The 21,385-nt window shown below is 36.7% G+C and overlaps 1 protein-coding gene across 1 annotated transcript in view; it reads right to left on the bottom strand.

Annotated features, from left to right (window-relative positions):
• The window catches only part of Tanc2 (tetratricopeptide repeat, ankyrin repeat and coiled-coil containing 2), a 322,705-nt gene that overhangs the window by 143,873 nt on the left and 157,447 nt on the right, over positions 1 to 21,385 (bottom strand). Inside the window, 2 exon segments of the mRNA XM_087909880.1 lie at positions 4,172 to 4,320; positions 20,535 to 20,645. Coding sequence (XP_087766006.1) covers positions 4,172 to 4,320; positions 20,535 to 20,645 — 260 coding nt within the window.

The raw sequence follows: 21,385 nt of genomic DNA on the forward strand, positions 1-21,385 counted from the left end.
AAGAAAATGTGGATGCAATCCCCTATGTTTAATTATCTATGTTCAATCTGTGTTGGATTTTAGATTCTGTACTATACCTGGTTATAAAAGATACATTTGACTTAAACAAAACTAAGTCTCATTATATTACAACCAAATAAATACTTCCAGTCATATTAGTAATAATAGGAACTGATTCTTATTTACAATGAAATAAACCCTCAAAATCTATGAGGTAAATTTCTTTTCCTATGTTGTATTTCTCCAGAGAAAAGAGGAGTTCCAATTTCTTTGTAACCTCTTTTTTTAATGTTTTATAAAAACATTACTGGTCACTAGAGTAATGCCTTTTACATAGGAGAGCAGCAAAAATCACTTATAAGACATATTGGAAAAAAAAAAAAACACAAAGCGCCAACAAAACCAAAAGATATTGAGCTCTAGAGCACCTCAATTTAAAAATTCAGCACACAATTTTTTTTTTTTTTAGTAGTCAATTGTTCATTTCTCTTACATGTAGAATGGCTCACAAACAAAACACGAGGGCTTTGTCACTGTGGGAGAGGGGATCATCCCTGGCCTTTTAGGGCAAGAGGGTCTTGGCCTTAGTATACACTAATAAGGGAAGGAAGGTGATTTCACTCGCCTGCCCCTGCTAGCGACTGGAAGAACAGAGTCAGTTCCACTCCTTCCACCTCTCAGCCAGGAAACCATCTTGGTGACGTATTTTATTCTAACCATTGTAGTACGTGGTAAAGGGACTAGCCCGGTCCCAACCATTATAGGGAGGTCAACACAATTTTACTCTTCCTGCACTCAGTTTACATAGTTTGTGGGCTGATGAAATGAACTGCACTTGATATTTTACATCAGGTATATCTATACTTGTCATACACTGAGAAAAGTTTTATTTTAGGATGAATTCATTGTTAACAACCTATTTCTATATGTAGACAAGATTCTCATTTTCGTCTTTGTCAACAGGCAGTGTATGGCATACATAATATAGTCCATGTAAAGGTTAACCCCAAATTTACAATTTTTATGTTATTTTCTACAAAATAAAGCAAGCATTATTGAACACATGCTTTAAAAGTCTTAAATATAAAAGCAAAAGCCGTAAATTGTTTAGAAACTCAGAAACTCTTCATGGCTTAAGACAGTTCTTACATTTATATATGGAATCTAGTAAATGAGATATATGGATCTAGTAAATGAGATACAGATATTATTTTCCATGCTGTAGGCCAAATGGATATCTAATCAAGTTACTCCAATTCTACAAGCTTTTAGCAGTTTTCCAACCATTCTCCAAACGGAACAAAACAGAGTTCACTATCTGGACCTTTTCTAAGGTTCCACATAAATATAGGTGGATGGCTGGTGAGATGGCCCCGTGGATAAGACCCTTGCTGGCTGTGTAAGCTTGATGCCCTGAGTCTGCTCCCTGGAACCCACATGATGGAAAGAGAGAACTGTCTCCATAAGGTTGTGCTCTGTCTTCTCTACTGTACATGTGCTCCTCTATACATGTGCTTTTATACTGCACGCATCATGTACACACATACACTTGTGCAATCATAATACTTGAAAAAATGAAGGCAAATCAAAGATGAAACTCCTTAACATTCATCCTAACACCTTAGGGACTGCTGAAAGAAAAAAATAAAATTACTAGAGTTAATTATCACTTCCAGTAATTGTTCTTTTACAGAAAATGATCTATTCTAACCTACCTGTTAGATTCTGCCAATATAGTACTAATCTGGGACATCTTCACTGTAGTGTCTTCTGGAATGCAGTAGTCCATCTCTGTCAGAGCATTTAGCTCAGCAGAAAGTTATCAAAGATAACAATCTCCTAGTTCTTTATAGTCTCCCTACACTACAAATTCCAATTGTCAACACAGCCACTTTCTCTGTGACCTCAGAACATTTAAAAATATTCTTTTCCAAGAAGCTACAACTGTCATTATTATTTACATTTATGTAATGCTTAACAGTTTTAAAATATTTTTATATATTTTCACTTCTTACATACAAGTAAAATACCTATACACTTTAATAAAAAGAAAAGAAAGAAACATGAAAATGGGGGCCAGGGAGATATCTTAGCTTGCTGCCAAGCCTGATGATCTCGGGACCCACACAGTAAAGGAAAGAACTGACTCTCACAAGTTGCCCTCTGAGCTCCACATATATGCCAAGGTACATTTCTCCCATACATACACCAATAAATAAATGTACTAGTAATAATAATAAATACAAAAATGAAATTATTAAAAATATGAAGGTAATGAAATAGTCTCTAAGCCATAGTTTTACATATTGTACATACTAATTACGCTCTATATCACTGTATTCTTTTTATTTATATGGCACTTTCAGCTTACAAAGTATTACTGCTGTTACAATAATCCTGTTATCTTGTCACCTTTCTTTTCTTTTCTTCTTGGTGGGAGGCTAAAAATTAAACCAGGGCCTTTCATTTGTTGGCCAAGCACTTACCACCTGCTATTTCCCAGCCTTACACTTTAGAGTTTTATTTGGAGATACGGTCTTACAAGTATATTTAAAGGTAAGGCACCGTCTACATACTTGTGACATCATTTGAAATAACAAAGACATGAAGAGTCTCAAAAACAAGATGAGTAATTTTATCATCTTTGAAGAAATGAAGCTTTGTAGCAAAAAAAAAAAAAATAAAGTGTTTGGCTATGAGAAGGAGGAGGGTATCATGATAGTGGTCAATATTAGAATAGTCATATGCTAACCTGACATAAATATCAAGAAATGAAAAGTATCTGGGAGTTACCTCAGTGGTAAAGCTCTTGCCTAGCAAGCATAAGGTCCTAGGGTTGGTTCCCAGAGTAGGGATAGGTCAAGACATCTCCCCAGGCCTGAATAAAATCTTTCACTATAAGTCACTGAACTAGTTAGGTTTCTATTACTGAGATAAAGATTAAAGGCAGTTTGGGAAAGAAGAAGTTTATTTCAGCCTACAATTATAGTCCAATCATGAAGGGAAGTCAGAAGAAGAACTCAAAGCAGAAACTTGGAGGAAGGACTCAAGCACAGGCCGTGGAGGATTGCTGCTCACTGGTTTGTTCCCACTGGTTTCCTCTGGTTGCTTTCTTTTCTTTTCTTTTTTTTTCTGGTAGCTTGTAATTTTTTTAATTTCTTTTTTTATTACTTTATAAATAATGCCAATCAAAATTTCCACTTCCTCCCCTCCTCCCACTTCCCTTCCTCTCCCCCCCACCCTCCCCCTACCCCCCTCCAGTCCTAAGAGAGGGCAGGGTACCCTGCCCTATAGGAAGTCCAAGGCCCTCCCTCCTACACAGATCACTTGCCCATGAGTGTTACTACACACAGTGAGCTGGGCCCTCACATCAAGCATTCATCCAGAAAATGCCTAAGGGAATTTGACAAATGCATTTCTCACTGAGATGCCTCTTCCCAGATAACTCTACCTTGTGTCAAGTTGACAAAAAGCAAACTAGGACATAACCCAAAAGAAAGTTAATTATAATATTTTAAAGCTTTCTGAGATGGATTCTCGGATCATTAATTTCTCAGATTTTCAACTTTTCTAATATATGCATTCAAAACTAGTCTTTATTATTTTTCAGTAAACCTTGAGCTACATCCTATATGTTATACTTAGTTTTCATTGCAACAGTTTAGAATCTTATCTAATTTTCTGGATTCAAAACTACTGAGATGCATATTATTTAATTGCTAAACATTTGGGGATGTTTAACTTTTAGCTGTCATTCTCTAAGTTATTTTGTAATTAATTCTACTGTGGTAGAAGTAATTCGTAGTTTTAGAAACTGATTAAGATCTGCTCTAGGCTCTGCATATCATCAACCTGCCAATAATGCATATATACTTGAGAACAGTGTTTACTCTTAGTTTCCCAGTGCAGTGTTAATCCCTCAATTCTTTCACTCGAGTAACTTATTTGTTATTTAATCATTCATTAGTTTGTTTCTTTGGCTTTTGTATATATTAAGCAAAAACAAGAAATACTATGATTATGGAAAATTAAATTATATTCTAGGCCACAAAATGAATTCTAACAATTGATATCATTCCTTTCAGGATGAGCACACACCCACATCATCTTTCTTTCCTGCTATAAAATTCTAATCCCCATTGTTTAGTCAAGTTGATAGGGCATAGTTTACCTGATTTTCATCCTGTACTTCCATGCTGTACTGATCACCTGGCTGTACTTCTGGAACTTTCTCTCCAAGGAGGAAACCCAGACGAGTCATGAGTGTGTTTGCTGCCTCATCTACAGAGGGAGGTGGACCAAGTTCCTGTTCAACATCACCTGCAATAAGAAGACAGCAAACATAAATCTTAAACACAAAATGGTCTAGTTCTATTGCTGTTTTTATATTCAGTTGTTTTTTTTTCTTTAATTTTCACATTCTAAGTTCAAAAATTATAATGCTCAAGTCTATCAGCTGAATTTTTAAACTTCTGCGTGAGTGCATGTATGCTTGTGTGTGTAGAGGTCAGAGGTAAACCAGGTGTTGTTCCTCAGCAGCATTTACCTTGTTTCTGAGATGGTGGTCTTTCACTGGTACTTGGGAAGATTGACTGGGAAGGGCTGGCCAGTTAGTCCTAGAGATCTGCCTGCCTCTACCTCCCAGTACTGGGATTACAATCATGTGCCACCATGACAGGTTTCTATGCGGGTGGGAGATTGAACTCGAGTCCGCAGGCTTGCATCACAAACATTTTAATAACTAACTGAACCATATCCAGAGCCCTTATTTCCCCACTTTTAAAGATTGTAATTTTCACAGACAATCTATTGAGATTATCCTCAATCTATTTATAAGAAATACTTGAATTGAAGAAATGTTTTTGTAACATGGTAACATGTAAATGTTACATGTAACATTGTAACATGTTAATGGTTCCTGTTATTTGATCAGTAGTTTTCAAACTGTCTCATTCTTGGATCTATGTTTTAGTTGCAACAGCTACGTAATTCAAATTCTTTCGATGGTTTTTCTTTTCAAAGAGTTTGTGTAAGTACTCCATTTATATGCTGAAGTAATTTAAACTTTTGATAAAGTTTCAAAATAGTACAAAGAATTTCTGTCCCCCCCCAAGCCATATAAAACTTAGAATTCTCCTCATCCTCCAAAGTTGACCATTTTCTATAAACACATTCTTCTGTATAACTCACAGGCCAGCACAGAAATCAGTATCCTGACCTTTCCCATTACTATGACCTCAGCCCCAGGCTGAACCCAAGCTCGAATCCTTGCTTGGTGACATGCTCTGGGTTAGAAGGTAGCATTTCAACCTTACACAACTCACTTAGTTATCAGGTCATTTTGAAACTATGAAACAGTACTATACTGTTAACTGCCATGACCTTGACTCTTATAAGGCTTACAGTCTAGGTATTTAGTGCAATGTTCTTCGATTTATCTTCTGATTCCATCCAGGTTATGCATTTCTTCACAGAAATGTCAAAGTTTTGCTATGTTAACTTGGATCACTTGGTTTTGCCAGTATGTGCCAGAATTTTCTATTTTAAAATTATATTTCCCCCATTTGTAATTAATAAGTATTTTGATGGCAGGACTGGACTTATATAAAATGCTTTATTTATTAATATATTTTGTTACATATACACACATACACACATATACATACACAAATTCCATATATAAATGGAATTTCCTTTAGGCTGTTTTTAGGTGCTAAAATTCTTTTACCTTAAGTACATATACAGTGTTGTGTAACCACTGTCACTATCCACTTTTAGAACTTTTTATTGCCCCCAAGAAATACAACCCCATTAAACAGTGATTTTTCTTCCTGTTTTCCTCCTCTTACTAGTCCCTAGTGACTGTTAGTCTACTTTCTTCCCTGATGAAGTTGCCTGTTCTAAGCAACCTGGAAATAGTATCATACAGTATTTTACTCTTTGGATTCTAGCTTATATCACTTTGCATAATGGGTTCAAGGTTCTTTGTGCTGTAACATGCTTCAGAATGGCATTCCTTTTTAATAGAATAGTATTCATTCATTCGTTTATTCATTCATTCATCTGTTGTTGGACATCTAGATAATTGTTTTCAGTTTTTAGCTACAGTGAATAGTATGAACAATGATGTATAAATAGATACTTGTCTCACATTTCTTTGATGAATTTTTCTATTTTGAGTATTAATATTCCCTGAATAATTGAATTAATTACTATCAATGTTTTCAAATAGTGATTCTTCTCCATCCATCCATCCATCCATCCATCCATCCATCCATCCATCCATCCACCCACCCACCCACCCACCCACCTACCCATGCATTTCAGTGATTCCTATCTTACACACTGGGTTAAAATTGGTTACTATCAGTATTTAGTTTAAATCATTTCATACTTAACTAGGGTAAGCAAGCTTCTTGAATTTGGTTCTTAAGACCTTTTAACACATTCCTGCCATGTTTTGGACATAGCTCTATGGTGTATGATTTTTTAGGTTCATCTGATATTTTTCCTGTCTCAGTTATGGATTTAGAAAAGCTCTTCAGAAGATGTTGTTCTTCTTAGAGAAAAAAAGGTATTTAGAACATTAACAGCTATATACTAAGTATGTCAATTGTTATTGGGATTCACTTCCTCCAAGACCTGCTCAGTGAACAATTACATAGTATTCATATACACATATATTTGTAAAGCAGTATTTATATGTACATATATGTGAAAACATAAGTACACCTACACACATATTATCTCTCTAAGTACATGTACATTGTTGTTTATACATATACATTTCCATTTTTGTTTGTAAACCGACACACAGAGTTCTCAGTGACAACTCTAATTCTAACTCAATACCTTAGAGTTAGTTCATAAGATAGAATTCTCTTCCTATAATATTAACAAAGCGGCCTCTATTCTTAGTCTGTTCTCCCTCCATGTGACACATTTAATTGTTACCTAATGTGACCCTGTACACAAACGTTCTTATATTGGCTGTGCTCCTACTCTAAGCTAAGGAGCCTCAGTCACCACCACTTCATCTTCTACCCCAAATGAGACAGAATTCAAATATTGTAAATTTTACTTCAGTGAATATACAATGCAGTGGCTCTCAGTTTATTCATAAAGTTACGCCACCATCAGCACAACCTGATTTTAGAATATTTTTATTACTTCAAAAGGAAACCATGGCTCATTTTTGTCCTGAAATTTAGATTCTGAAAATTCCTGATCTCTGCCATTCATTTCAGCCCTCTTGCTTAAAGAATCTCACATTCTTTTCATATAATTAGCCTTTTGGGTTTCCATTCTAGATAGATTGGCATTTCAATGTCTACTATAAGAATTATCTTTTTCCACTGAGAGATGCTGAACAGAAAATAGTGCCATCCATGGCCACCATCCCCCACCCCTGCCTTATACTACTCATCCCTAAGAAGAATTTTTTTTTAATCAGTCAAAACTGAGCCAGAGAACTCAAAATGATTCATTATAAATGTAATATGGAAATTTTTTTTATCATATATTTACATGGCCATAAGTCAGTATTTTTCTGGTTTTAAGTTCAGATGCAAGTAACTCTCACTTTGTAAGAAGCCATACACAGATTCTATGTAGTATTTTACAATGCTTTTTATATCTTTCAATTACAGCAAGCTTTACTTATAGTGTCACATGGTTTGTCACCAGGATGCAAATGCTTTTTATAATTTATGATAATCAGTATTAAACATTCAAGTACTTCAAATGCTAAGAAAGGTCTTGATTTTTAACATTCAGTTTCTGATTTATCTTGACTTTCCTCCTAAGGTCACAAACTGGATTAGACAAGGGATGCATGTATATTTTTGTATACTAGTACTAAACTAAAGTTCTGTCTGTGGAAAAATCTAGACAGAACTATTATTGAATTTACGTCAGAGGATCATTTTCCTTTCAACGGGCACCATAAATTTCTTTTCAACAGAACAGAAATAATAGGTAGAATTATTTTTATACTGTAAATGTGCATTGATGTAGTAGTATACTCTCAAATGACTGAAGCTTGTTGTTTATTGATTAAATAAAATGATAAATTGCTCTCTTTCAGCTCACAAACAATTCCTTTGTTCTGCTATACGTTAAACTAATTCTCAATTTTTATCACAGATTCTAGGTCTCTAGATATTCAAGGGCTCCATTTCATTTTCCCCTAAAAGGCTATAATTACCAAATATTTTCTAAACATAAATTTCAATGCTAGATCTTACTAAAATTTACAAAACATGGAAGAGATAAGGCTATAATCTATACGGAAACAAAAGGATCACTACATGATTTGTTTAGTGACACACTTAAAAATATTTAATTTACACAAGTTGATATTCTAAACACTTTATAAATCTTAATCATTAAAAATCATTTTTAGGAGGAGATGGTTAGAGAGGAGAGTAGGGGAGGATTGGGGAAAGCTTGGGGGAATGGGATGGGGGGAGGGAGGAAGGATGGATATGGGAGCAGGGAAGTTTATATCTCAACTAAGGGAGCCAGTTTAGGATTTGCAAGAGACTTGATTCTAGAGGGGTTCCCAGGTCCAAGGAGAGGTCCCCAGATTGTTCCCTGGACAGCAGAGGAGAGGGTGCCTGAACTGGCTTTGGCCCATAACCATACTGACGAATATTTTGCATATCACCATAGAACCTTCATCTGGTGATGGATGGAGATAGAGATCCACATTGGAGCACTGGACTTAACTCCCTAGGTCCAAATGAGAAGCAGAAGGAGGGAGAACATGAACAAGGAAGTCAGGACCGCGAGGGGTGCGTTCACCCACTGATACAAGGGGACTGATCTAATGAGAGCTCACTAAGCATGGCTGGACTGGGACTGAACAAGTATATGATCAAACCAGATTCTCTGGATGTGGTTGACACGGGGAATGTCTGAGAAGCCATTGATAATGGCACCGGGACTTTTTCGTCTGCATGTACTGGCTTTTTGGGATCCTAGTCTGTTTGGATGCTCACCTTCCTAGACCTGGAGGGAGCGGGGAGGAACATGAACTTCCCACAGGGAAGGAAACCCTGACTGCTCTTAGGACTGGAGAGAGAGGAGGAGAGGGAGTGGAGGGGGTGGGAGGGTATTGGGAGGAGGGGCGGAAGTGGAAATTTTTATAAATTAATAAAAAAAATTAATAATAAAAAAGAAATCTATTTTCGAATACAATTCTTTTATATATGGCAATAAATAGCTTTTACGTTTAAAAAAATCATTTTTAGGCCATATTTTGCCCCACAGCCCAAGCTGAACTTGACCTTACACTCTCCTGAATACTGGAAAAGTAGGCACATGTCACTGTATCTGGATCAAGTCCTTTCTTCATGAAGAATGTGACACTATCTCTTGATTATAAGAAGACGATATTAGATGGTAGCAGTCTTATCTTCCCTCATCTACTTCTAGTACGTGTTAAACAAATAACCCTATAATCTCAGTGGCTTAATAAACTAGAGCAGGTTGTTTCATTCGTTAAGGGTGTAGGAAGCTCCATTTTGTTGTTTTGAGAGAGGGTCTCACTACACAGCCCAGGCTGACCTTGAACTCATGATTTTCCTGCCTCAGCCTCTTGAGTACTGGAATCACTGCCATGTACCCCATCCCCACATTCACTCTACCTTACTTAATCTTTATAACTTTATGAAGTAGGTATTATTACTATCACTTTACATAAGATTAGACAGAAGCATATAGAGTATAATCAGTTCAAAGTCATATAAAGAAAAAGTAGGATTAGAACTCAGACTCTGACTCCAAAATTCGGGCTTCCAATTCCAGTAAGATTTAGTGCCTTACTGGAAGGAAATGGTGTAACTAACGAGTGTTGAAATATGAAATGCTAAGAGTGTACATGGTGAGAGAACATTTGCCTATTGTGCCCAAGACCCTGTGTTTGATCTCTTGTACTGTAAAACAAGTAACTTAGTAGCAGGCATACTGTTTATAGTATTTTAATTTCAGCAACTATAACAACACATATATTCTATGGCCCACTGACCTCTATTGCTATCTTGGTCAGAGACCACACCAGGCCTTTTAGCTATACCTACCCTCATGGCCGCATGTACTTTGTAAAGGAGTTTCTATGTAGTCACACCTTAAGTTTTACTGTAAATGTGGAATGGGAATGATTGGGGGACTGAACCAGCTACCTAGGCCAGAGTGGGCCTGAGAAAGCAAGTTCCACGGGAGCAGGAGTGGATCCAGCCCAGGAACATTGGCGGACCAGGGCTGAGCCGACAACCTGGGAATGACTGTTGCCTGGAAACTTTTTCCCAAATTGTATTGTATTTTATTTATTTATTTATTTTTATTGAGCTATATATTCTCCACTCCCCTCTCTTCCTTCCCTGACCTTCTACCCTATCCCATGATCACCACACTCCCAATTTAATCAAGAGATCTTGTGTTTTTCTATTTCCCATGTAGACTAGATCCATGTATTTCTCTCTTAGGGTCCTCTGTTGTCTAGGTTCTCTGGGGTCGTGAACTGTAGGCTGGTTTTCTTTGCTTTATGTCTAAAAGCCACTTAAGAGTGAGTACATATTTTATTTGTCTTTCTGGGTATGGGTTATCTCACTCAATATATTTTCTAGGTCCATCCATTTGCCTGAAAAAATCAAAATATCATTATTTTTTTCTGCTGTGTAGTACTCCACTGTGTAAATGTATCACATTTTCCTTATCCATTCTTCAGTCGAGGGGCATTTATGTTGTTTCCAGGTTCTGGCTATGACAAACAATGCTGCTATGAACATAGTTGAGCACATGTCCTTGAGGCACAATTAAGCATCCTTTGGGTATATACCCAAAAGTATATATGTATCTTGAGGAAGGTTGTTTCCTAATTTTCTGAGAAATTGTCATATTGATATCCAAAGGGGCTGTACCAGTTTGCACTCCCACCAGCAATAGAGGAGTGTTCCCTTTACCCTATATCATCTCCAGAATAAGCTGTCATCAGTGTTTTTGATCTTGGCCATTCTTACAGGTGTAAGATGAAATCTCAGAATTGTTTTGACTTACATTTCTCTGATGGCTAAGGATGATGAGCATTTCCTTAAGTGTCTTTCAGCCATTTTAGATTCCTCTGCTGAGAGTTCTCTGTTTAGGTCTGTACCTCATTTTTCTATTGGATTTATTCTATTGATGACCAATTTCTTGAGTTCTTTGTATATTTTGGAGATCAGTCCCATGTCTGATGTGGGGTTGGTGGAGATCTTTTCCCATTCTGTAGGCTGTCGTTTTGTCTTGTTAACCATGCCCTTTGCTTTACAGAAGCTTCTCGGTTTCAGAAGGTCCCATTTATTAATTGCTGCTCTCAGTGTTTGTGCTACTGGGTTTATATTTAGGATGTGGTCTCCTATATCAATGTGTTCAAGTATACTTTCCACTTTCTCTTCTAGAAGATTTAGTGTGGTTAGTTTTATGTTGAGGTCTTTGATCCATTTGGACTTAAGTTTTGCGCATGGTGATAGACAAGAATCTATTTTCACAATCTACATGTTAATATCCAGTTATGCCAGCACAATTTGTTGAATATGCTTTCTTTTTCCCATTTTATATTTTTTGCTTCTTTGTCAAAAATCAGGTGTTTGTAGGCGTGTGGACTGATATTCGAGTCTTCAATTTGATTCCATTGGTCCTCCTTTCTGTTTTTATGCCAATATCAGGCTGTTTTTCATTACTGTAACTCTGTAGTAGAGTTTGAAGTCAGGTATTGTGATGCCTCCAGAAGGTCCTTTATTGTACAGGATTGTTTTGGCTATCCTGGGTTTTTTGCTTTTCCATATGAAGTAGAGTATTGTTTTTCGAGGTCTGTGAAGAACTGTATTGGGATTTTGATGGGTATTGTGTTGAATCTGTAGATTGCTTTTAGTAAGATTGTCATTTTTACTATGTTAATTCTACCTAATCAAGAGCATGGGAGATCTTTCCATTTTCTGGTGTCTTCTTCAATTTCTTTCTTCAAAGACGTAAATATACTGACAATGAAGTATAGTAATTAAATATTAACAAATTGAATACCATAAAAATCTAGATCTTCCAAGCCAAGAGGTGGTGGAGCATGCCTTTAATCCCAGCACTCAGGAGGTAGAGGCAAGCAAATCTCTGTTTTAAAGACTTAGAGGAAATTACATACAAAATGTGGTAAACAGACCATCAGGGGTGCTGGAAAATGACTCATTTGGTAGGAGGGCCTAAGTTTGGATGAGCTTTTGAGAGACACATTTTCAGTTGCATTCTGGATCTTACTATCTTATCTCTCCTGCCTTCAGGAAACTTGATATAAAAGATGATCCTTCCTTTCTCAAAAATTAAAGATAATGTGTTTAGGTAAGTTTTTCCCATTGGGTATAAAATACATTCAACACTCTTGCAATAACAAATCACAAACAACTTTACCAACTTCTTTTTTCACACTTTTCTAATGATTATGTTAAGCAGCTGATGTATATGAGAACTATTTTACAAGTCAAAGGAGGTACTAAAAAGCATAGAGAAGAAATAAATAAAATTGTCTTGGGAGAGTGGAAGGTGGAAGATGAAGGAGTCATATCTGAAATTAATACTTCAATGAGTATGATACTGAATAGTAGACTGAAGAAAAAGGAGCAGAGAAAATCATTTTCAGATAGAAATTCTGCTGGAATTTACAATTCAACTCAAATACCAAATCCTATGATAAAACTAACGACATACAAAATATTTAATGTTTTAAAAATGATTATTTCTAATCAATACCACATTACTGGTAGTGTTAACAGCATTAAACCTAATGTTTACTAAGGCACTACTACCTGATCAATTACTATGTTCACAAAATATATTATTATTTAATCCCCATAATATCCTATTTTATAAGTAGGAAAATCTGCAAAGATGAAGGTCTTTCTTGCTTAGGGCTCAGTGTCAATAAAGCAACTGTTAATATTTTAAATACAGGCTGTCTGGTTCAAGAGCCCCCACTCTGCCACCTTTTCTCCCCAAGACAGGTTTTCTCCATAGCTTTGGAGCCTGTCCTGGAACTAGCTCTTGTAGACCAAACTGGGTTCAAACTCACTGAGATCCACTTGCCTCTGTCTCCTGAGTGCTGGGATTAAAGGCATGCGCCACCACTGTCCAGGGAGCCCATGTTCTTAACAACTGCATTATTATGTTAAAATACGAGATTTAAAAAAATATGCAATTAGCAAGTATTTGGTTGTTTGAAACAGGGTCTTTTAATACAGCCCAGATTGTTTTCAAAGACAGTCTTCCAAGCGCTGGATAACAAGCATGCATCACCATACCTGTTCCTATAATTATTTATTTTTCTCTTTAACAGATTGCAATGCAGTTATTTGATATTAGACAATATGGAAAAATACTTAATGACTTAAAAAATAAAAACCTTTTTTCAACTGAGAACTTTGGCTGTACAGCACTGTGTTAGGTGTTAGATATACACTTATGAAACATGGGCACCATTCCATAACCATAGGAGAAATGAAATGCAATTTAAATCACAGCAAATTAAATTCTGTGATAAATATAACACAAGTAAAAAAAAATAAGCTGCTGTAAAAAAGCCAGTAAATACTTCAGAAGACATTTTATGAGCCTTTACTTTTGAAAGATACCAATTCTCTACTCAGCAGGTATACACCACCTGTAAAAGTACCTTCTGCTTCAAGTAGGCAATACCCAGGGAGAAAATAATCATTATTTTCCAAAGAGGCAAATACCTAAAGAAAATCATTTAAACCTCTAAACTTTATCCTAACATGATGGCTGCATACAAATAATGAAATATTTTTTCATTTTTTTTCTTAATTCTCAGCATTCTCTTAGCATATGCTATGCCATTTACACAATCCATTCATTACAAACTACTGATTTCTCATCGATTTAAATATGACATCTCTTTGTGGTATTACTAAATGAATCTCTGTGTTCTTTCTAACAGAGGTATAAAAAAATCATTAACTTGACCCGACTACCAAAACAAACTTGATTATATTTCCATTTCTTAGTTCTTAAACGATTAGTTGAAGCTCTCCTTTTTGGAATACTAAAAAATGAGTAACTCACACCAAGTATTGAGAAAGTACAAGAGCTTTTCCATGTTCTTGCAAAAATAGCTCCTAAATGCACAAATTAGTACCCAGCAAAAATGAGAGCCAGGGACTCTGGTACCTCCCCACTCACGGAGCAGCTGGTATTAAGGCATCACCCCATATTTAGTTCCCTTGGCCACAACTAAAGATGAGGTAGAGGAACAAATGGAGACAGTGAAAATACTGACAACTGTTGAAACTGGGAGTATATTCATGGAGACACTCTAAGTTTACACCTTTGCACAGGATTTCTTGGGACTCAGGCACATGGCTTTACCTGATAACGGAATTATTATGAACTTGTGCTCTGGTGATTGACCATAACGAGTGGTTTCTCTGGTCCTTTCAACTCTGGTCTCAGAATGAGTATGTCTAGACCTACCGTTTATAAGGCACATTTTAGTATGTAAGCTAGACTAGGCCCAAACTCACAGTATGGTCCAGATGTGTAGTGTGAGGGCTGGCTAACTAACTATGCAGTGAGGGAGCTGCAGGCAGGCCTGCTTTTCATCCCGCCCGGCTCCCGCACAGCTAGCTTAGCCCCGGAAATAACAACACACAAATTGTATTCATTTAAGCACTGCCTGGCCCATTATCTCTAGAGAGTTAGTTACTGGCTAACTCTCACATCTTGATTAACCCATTTCTAGTAATCTGTGTAGCACCACAAGGTGGTGGCTTACCAGGAAAGATTCAGCATGTCTGACCTGGTGGCTGGCTCCATGGCGTCTCCCTCACTTCCCTTCTTCCCAGCATTGTGTTCTGTTTACTCCGCCTACCTTATTTTCTGCCCTATCAAAGGGCCAAGGCAGTCTCTTTATTAACCAATGAGAATAACACATAGAAGGCCCACCTACATCACAGATGAGTTTCAAACTTTTAGTAATCTTGCCTCGGCCTCTTGAGGGATGAAATTATGATAGTATACTCAATACCCCTTTTTTTCTTTTTGGTATGTGTGAAAGTTAGAGCACTACACAGCTAGCCGAAAGAAGAGACAGAAATTAAACCCAGATAAGTTAGGGATTTAGCTCAATGTAGCCCTTCATTTAATTCCCTGTACCTGTCTCCCCTGTCAAAAAGAAAAGTATATTAAATCCAGGTCTGACTCTAAATCCAGGTCTTGGACTCTTGGGGTCCAAGAATAGGGCATTAAAGTGACATGTAAAGGCTGGGGGGTGGTGGCTCACGCCTTTAATCCCAGCACTCAGGAGGCAGAGACAGGCAGATCTCTTTGAGTATGAGGCCAACCTGGTCTACAAGAATTCATTGCAAAGCAAAAAACCCAGGATAGCCAAAACAATCCTGCATAATAAAAGAACTTCTGGAGGCATCACAATACCTGACTTCAAACTCTACTACAGAGCTACAGTACTGAAAACAGCCTGGTATTGCTGTAAGAACAGACAGAAGGACCAATGGAACTGAATAGATCTGGATATTAATCCACACACCTTTGAACGTGATAAAGAAGCAAAAAATATCAAATGGAAAAAAGAAAGCATATTTAACAAGCAGTGCTGGCATAACTGGGTAGATATCAACATGTAGAAGAATGAAAATAGACCCATATCTATCACCATGTACAAAACTCAAATCCAAATGAATCAAAGATGTCAACATAAAGTCAGCCACACTGAACCTTATAGAAGAGAAAGTGGGAAGTACACTTGAACTCATTGGCACTGGAGCCCACTTCCTAAATATAACCCCAGCAGCACAGACACTGAGAGAAACAATTAATAAATGGGACCTCCTGAAACTAAAAAGCTTCTGTAAAGCAAAGGGCACTGTCAATAAGACAAAATGACAGCCTATAGAATGGGAAAAGATCTTCGCTAACTCCACATCAGACGGGGGCTGATCTCCAAAATATACAAAGAACTCAAGAAATTGGTCATCAATAGAATAAATAATCCAATAGAAAAATGAGGTACAGACCTAAACAGAGAACTCTCAATGGAGAAATCTAAAATGGCTAAAAGACACTTAAGGAAATGCTCAGCATCCTTAGCCATCAGAGAAATGTAAATCAAAACAATTCTGAGATTTCATCTTACACCTGTAAGAATGGCCAAGATCAAAAACACTGATGACAACTTATGCTGGAGAGGTTGTGGGGAAAGGGAACACTTCTGCATTGCTGATGGAAATGCAAGCTGGTACAGCCCCTTTGGATGTCAGTGTGGTGATTTCTCAGAAAATTAGGAAACAACCTTCCTCAAGACCCAGTAATACCACTTTGGGTATATCTCCAAAGGATGCTCAATTGTGCCACAAGGACATGTGCTCAACTATGTTCATAGTAGCTTTGTTTGTCATAGCCAGAACCTGGAAACAACATAAATACCTTCGACTGAAAAATGAATAAGGAAAATGTGGTACATTTATACAATGAGTACTATACATAGAAAAAAATAACAATGGCTTGAATTTTGCAGGAAAATAGATGGAGCTAGAAAACATTATTTTGAGAGAGGTAACCCAGACCCAGAAAGACAATTATCACATGTACTCACTCTTAAGTGGTTTTTAAACATAAAGCAAAGAAAACCAGCCTACAAATCACAATCCCAGAGAACTCAGACAACAATGAGGACACTAAGAGAGACTTACATAGATATAATCTACATGGGAAGTAGAAAAAGACAAGATCTCCTGAGTAAATTGGGAGCATGGAGACCTTGGGGGGGAGAGTTGAAAGGGAAGGGGAGAAGCAGGGAGGAGAGCAGAGAAAAATATAGAGCTCAATAAAAATCAATTAAAAAAAAGAGTTCCAGGACAGGCTCCAAAGCCACATAGAAACCGTGTCTCAAACAAACAAACAAACAAACAAATAAATCTCCTTTTTAATGTATGAATAATAAGGTATGCTTACAGAATATATATGGCAACTGGAATAGAGGGAAATGTGTTTTTGGACTGTATGCTGTCTACTAAGCAATAAATCCTGCTTATGACACTAAACAAATCACTTACACACCCTTGGTCTTAGTTTGCCCACTATTAAGCAATTATCTAACACAGTTTTTCAAGCATTCTTTACTCTGGTAGTTTAGTTATGGTGGTATTATAAATTATCTCCATGGCTGCAAAGGCAGAACTAAGTGTACCATTTAGTTACATATTTACACATTTTGTACACATGAAAATTTTAATTTGAGGAATTATAATAACACATTCAAGAATCTTGAGATATCTAGATTGAAGCTCTCAACTTATTAGACAAATATTCTGCATTAACAGCTGCATCCATCATAAAGTAGCTTTCCTTAAACTGTAGACTAAACATTGACAGCTTATTTTTGCTTGATTCAGAATTTCCTTTCACCTGTAGAACAAAATAGAAAATACAAGTATAGAGATGCCAGATACAAATGGGCAAACCAATGTATGTCCTTATTTTAGGCACAAAAGATCTATTCTTCTTGCTTAAAATGTATAGAAACAATATCAATTACTCCCAAGAAGATAAAAGTAATACAATAAACCCCACAGACTTTCAGCATTGTTTATTGCACCATTTGTAAGCACTCTACAGTAGACTTTACACCAACTGGTTCTTAAGGTATGAAACATCTACCAACAGCTTTGCCATCATCTGGGAATTTGTTAAGAAATGCTAATATTCAATCTTCCTCAGACATACTGAATCAGAAATTCTAGGTGTGAACCTAAGTAATCTGCATTTGGGCAAGATCTGGTAATCTTGAAACTTGTTAGGATTTAAGAACCCACTGTTCTAACCATTAGTTTACAACTGTTGCTTCTTGAGACAGTTCCCTAAATTTGCAGGCAATCAGTAAAACAGGTAGACAAGAGCATCAGTCTTAACTGTTTTGTTACAGTAAATATATATATACATATATATAAATAACATATACCCCTTGTTTTGTTAGCACATCTTATATTAAAAATTATAAAACCCATGGATTTGCTATTTGTTTTGTAGAAGTAGAAAAAAAATCCCCTTCTTTCTATTTTCTAAAGTTCTTATAATTGAATTTATGAAATAGGCTAACAGTAGACAGGCCAATAGAAAAGGTGGGCAAATGTATGGAATGCTTCCTAGGCAGCAAAGAAGTATCAAAATGCCCAGGAACATCAATATGTTTATAGGTCCTCTTCACAGAGGAGAGACGAGAGATGACGTGGACAACTTAGGGACAGTAAATTATTTTTTAAAATGATAAGTAGACTTTCAGAAGAATAAATGAAATCCTGTGACAAAGCTTAGTTGACACCTAGGCATGGTGTCAATCTTCAGTCTCCTTTGCTGTGACAGTCACTCTTCCCGGCTGGTGAGGTTCCCTGGGAGAAGACTGCTGACAACTGTGTGTTCCTTTTGTCAGAGAGTCTATCTTTAGGCAGGTAATGCAACTTCAGAGAAAGTCTGTGCCCCTGCTGCTTCCGGAGAGGAAAAACAAGGAAGGATAGGAGGGCAGGAGGGCAGAAGGTCAGGGAAGTCTCAGATCCAAGGCAGCTTCTGAAACCTTCCAATCAGTGAGTCAGTATGACAATACATTGTACTCTGGGGTAGCCTTCTGTAAGTCTCAGGTTTGTCTGTTGTATACTCATTAATTCATTTTGTTTGCTGCTAATTCTTGATACTACCTAGAAATAATACTATATTCAAGTGTCAGGTTACATTCTCATCTCAAAAGAAAACTTTTTTTTAGAGAGCTAAAAACATAAAAGAACAAATTGGTACAAGGTTTCTATACTATCAATCTGTTTAGGATTGTAAAAGGAAGGCCTACAAAGCATTTAAACAATCATTCTGGCATGGCTGATTCTTTCTGGTGTTCTGAAGACCTTAACTCAAGTTTGGTTGTACCAACAAAGAAGTCATGCTTGAGGAAAATATGCATACATAATCACATTGCTAAGACGGCCGAGAGTGATTTAGCACAGTCATTCACTGGTCACAGCTACTCTGCTTCATGACCAGAATAACAGCTACATTAGATCAGTAATATAATGAATATGGTGCTAAGGAGATTAGGCTCCCCTGACAGTCATTCTGACTTGTGAATCTAGAAAAGGAAAAGCCTCTGAGGGGGCTAGCAGTATAGCTGAGGGGTAGAAGGTTTGCCTAGCTTGTGTGAGAATCTGTGTTGGAATCTTCACTCGAGGGAGTGGAGAAAAAAGAGGAAGGGAAGGAGGGTAAAAAAAAGAGATGAGAAGAGGGGTGAAGAAAAAAAAGAAGAGTATTGAGGGGGCACTTAGGAAAAGCAGTAGAGAATTCAGCATTTGTTTTATGCTATAACACAAAGTGCACCTCAATATGGGACAAAGAACCTATGCAGTGCTATCCAAAGATTTTTTTGTTGCTTTGGGAAACAAAGAAACTGATTTCTAATACAAAACTATTACTGACTTAACAAAGAACAGTCTAAGAATAAAATCCTCAAGGTTTTTCAATATTCAAAACGGATTCATAAAGTCAAACATACTTTACTTATCTGAGTATTGCCCAAATTTTCTTCTACTGTTTTACATAAACTTGTCCTAGCTGGCCTCAGAGATCTAGAACCCTGACATTTCAAATCAGACGTTGATACCTCTTTAGAAGTAGAATCATTCTGTCCTCTCACTCCAAGTGGAGGAAATATGTACTCTTTACTTTTTTCCAAAAAAATTAATGTGATTTAACATTAATTTTAAAGAGCAGGAATAAACAAAAGACCTAAAACAAGTATCTCAAGGTTCTTTACTACTGTTCTGATCTGTATTTTCAGCTAGAGCTGCGAATGTTTCTGACACATTTCTATAGACTCACTTTAGGGAGAGTGTAAAGGGTGTTGCCAGGCAACTCACTGAAGTCTGAAAGAATTTAAGCACTGATAATGAGTCTGTCTCAGTTTGGCTCCCAAACAAGAAGGGTTTTAGTGAAGCCCACATGTGTTTGCAGACCATTCACAGGAAGAGGTTATCTATAAAGTGAGTGTCCAAAACCAGTCAAACTCGGGCATCTAATTCAAGTTTAACGTTTCTAACATCTAAAGTGTTTCTGCAGCTATCCAGAATTCCAGCAGCAATTAGGCACATGTCAGGCTTAAAAGGTACAGTACTAAATGAACAGTCTATACTTATCTTTAACATCCCATCAGTACATGGCCAAAATAACGTCTTCAATTATTTCAAATCACAAAAATAATCCTGAAATTTCCATTTGCCAAAATTATTTTGCAATCTATCCTTGAAACTGTTCTTAATACTTACTCTTACCAATAACAAAACAAGATGTACAGTAAAAACCTATGCTCTTTTAGGAGAATAGATGCTAAGACACAAGAAATAACATGGTTTTATGAGAAGTATACATGCGAAGCACTGCTCTGCTCGGTGGGTCTGGCGCAAATCTCCCTTTTCCAAAGCAGACACTGCATGCATGCTTACCAGGGCAGTATGCATCCACGTCCAGTTTCTGAGCTGAAGTGAGAGTTGGGGAGCCAAGCTCGGATTCTGGAATTCGTGGGCTCTCAACAAACTTTGCCTTCCTCAGGGGGGCTAAGGATAAAAAGAGAAAGGAGGAAAGAGAGGAAAGTAGAATAGAAGAGAGGTGAGAAAAAGGAAAGAGGAACAGAGGGAAAGGGAAAAGGAAAGGGAAAGAGAGAAACACAGAGGGGTTATGAGTAAGGGGAGCAGCAGGCAACAGATGGAAGCACTTAAATGAACGACACACTCTGTCAGACTCAGATCAGGTTACCCTAGGTTTTGAGCCAGAAAAAAAAAAAATTAACTGCATTCCTAATACAGGAGATGGGTCGTGTTTAAAAGTCACTGAAAAGGGGAAAAGCTAAAGTCTAATATCCAAAACTTTGAGCTAATTGTTTACTACTTTTGGTTATTTCCTCTCTTTATAAATAAAATAATTTTCTTATCTTTGCTTTCTGTGTCATAAAATACAAAAATATTAAAGGAAAGCACTGAAAGAAATTATAGGGTTTAATTACAACTACAATAAGAAAGTTTAATTTATCCAGAAAGAACTACTCTGATACCCAGCCATGATAAGTACTAAAAACGTGATTAAATATTGACGTAGTTTAATAAGAAAATCAATTAGTTAACTGCTCAGCCATTAATATAAGACGTCAACAATGCTAGGATACTAAAATACAAAGTAGGTCATGCCAATTTGACACTGATGCTAAAGAAACATGTCTTAGTTACATATTTAATCATGAAACTTATAGAATAGGAATATTCCACACCACAAAAATAATTCAGTATTATATTAGTATATT

The sequence above is a fragment of the Myodes glareolus genome, chromosome 9 (genome assembly GCF_982192425.1).
Source record: "Myodes glareolus chromosome 9, mMyoGla1.1, whole genome shotgun sequence".
NCBI classification, from domain to species: Eukaryota; Metazoa; Chordata; class Mammalia; order Rodentia; family Cricetidae; genus Myodes; species Myodes glareolus.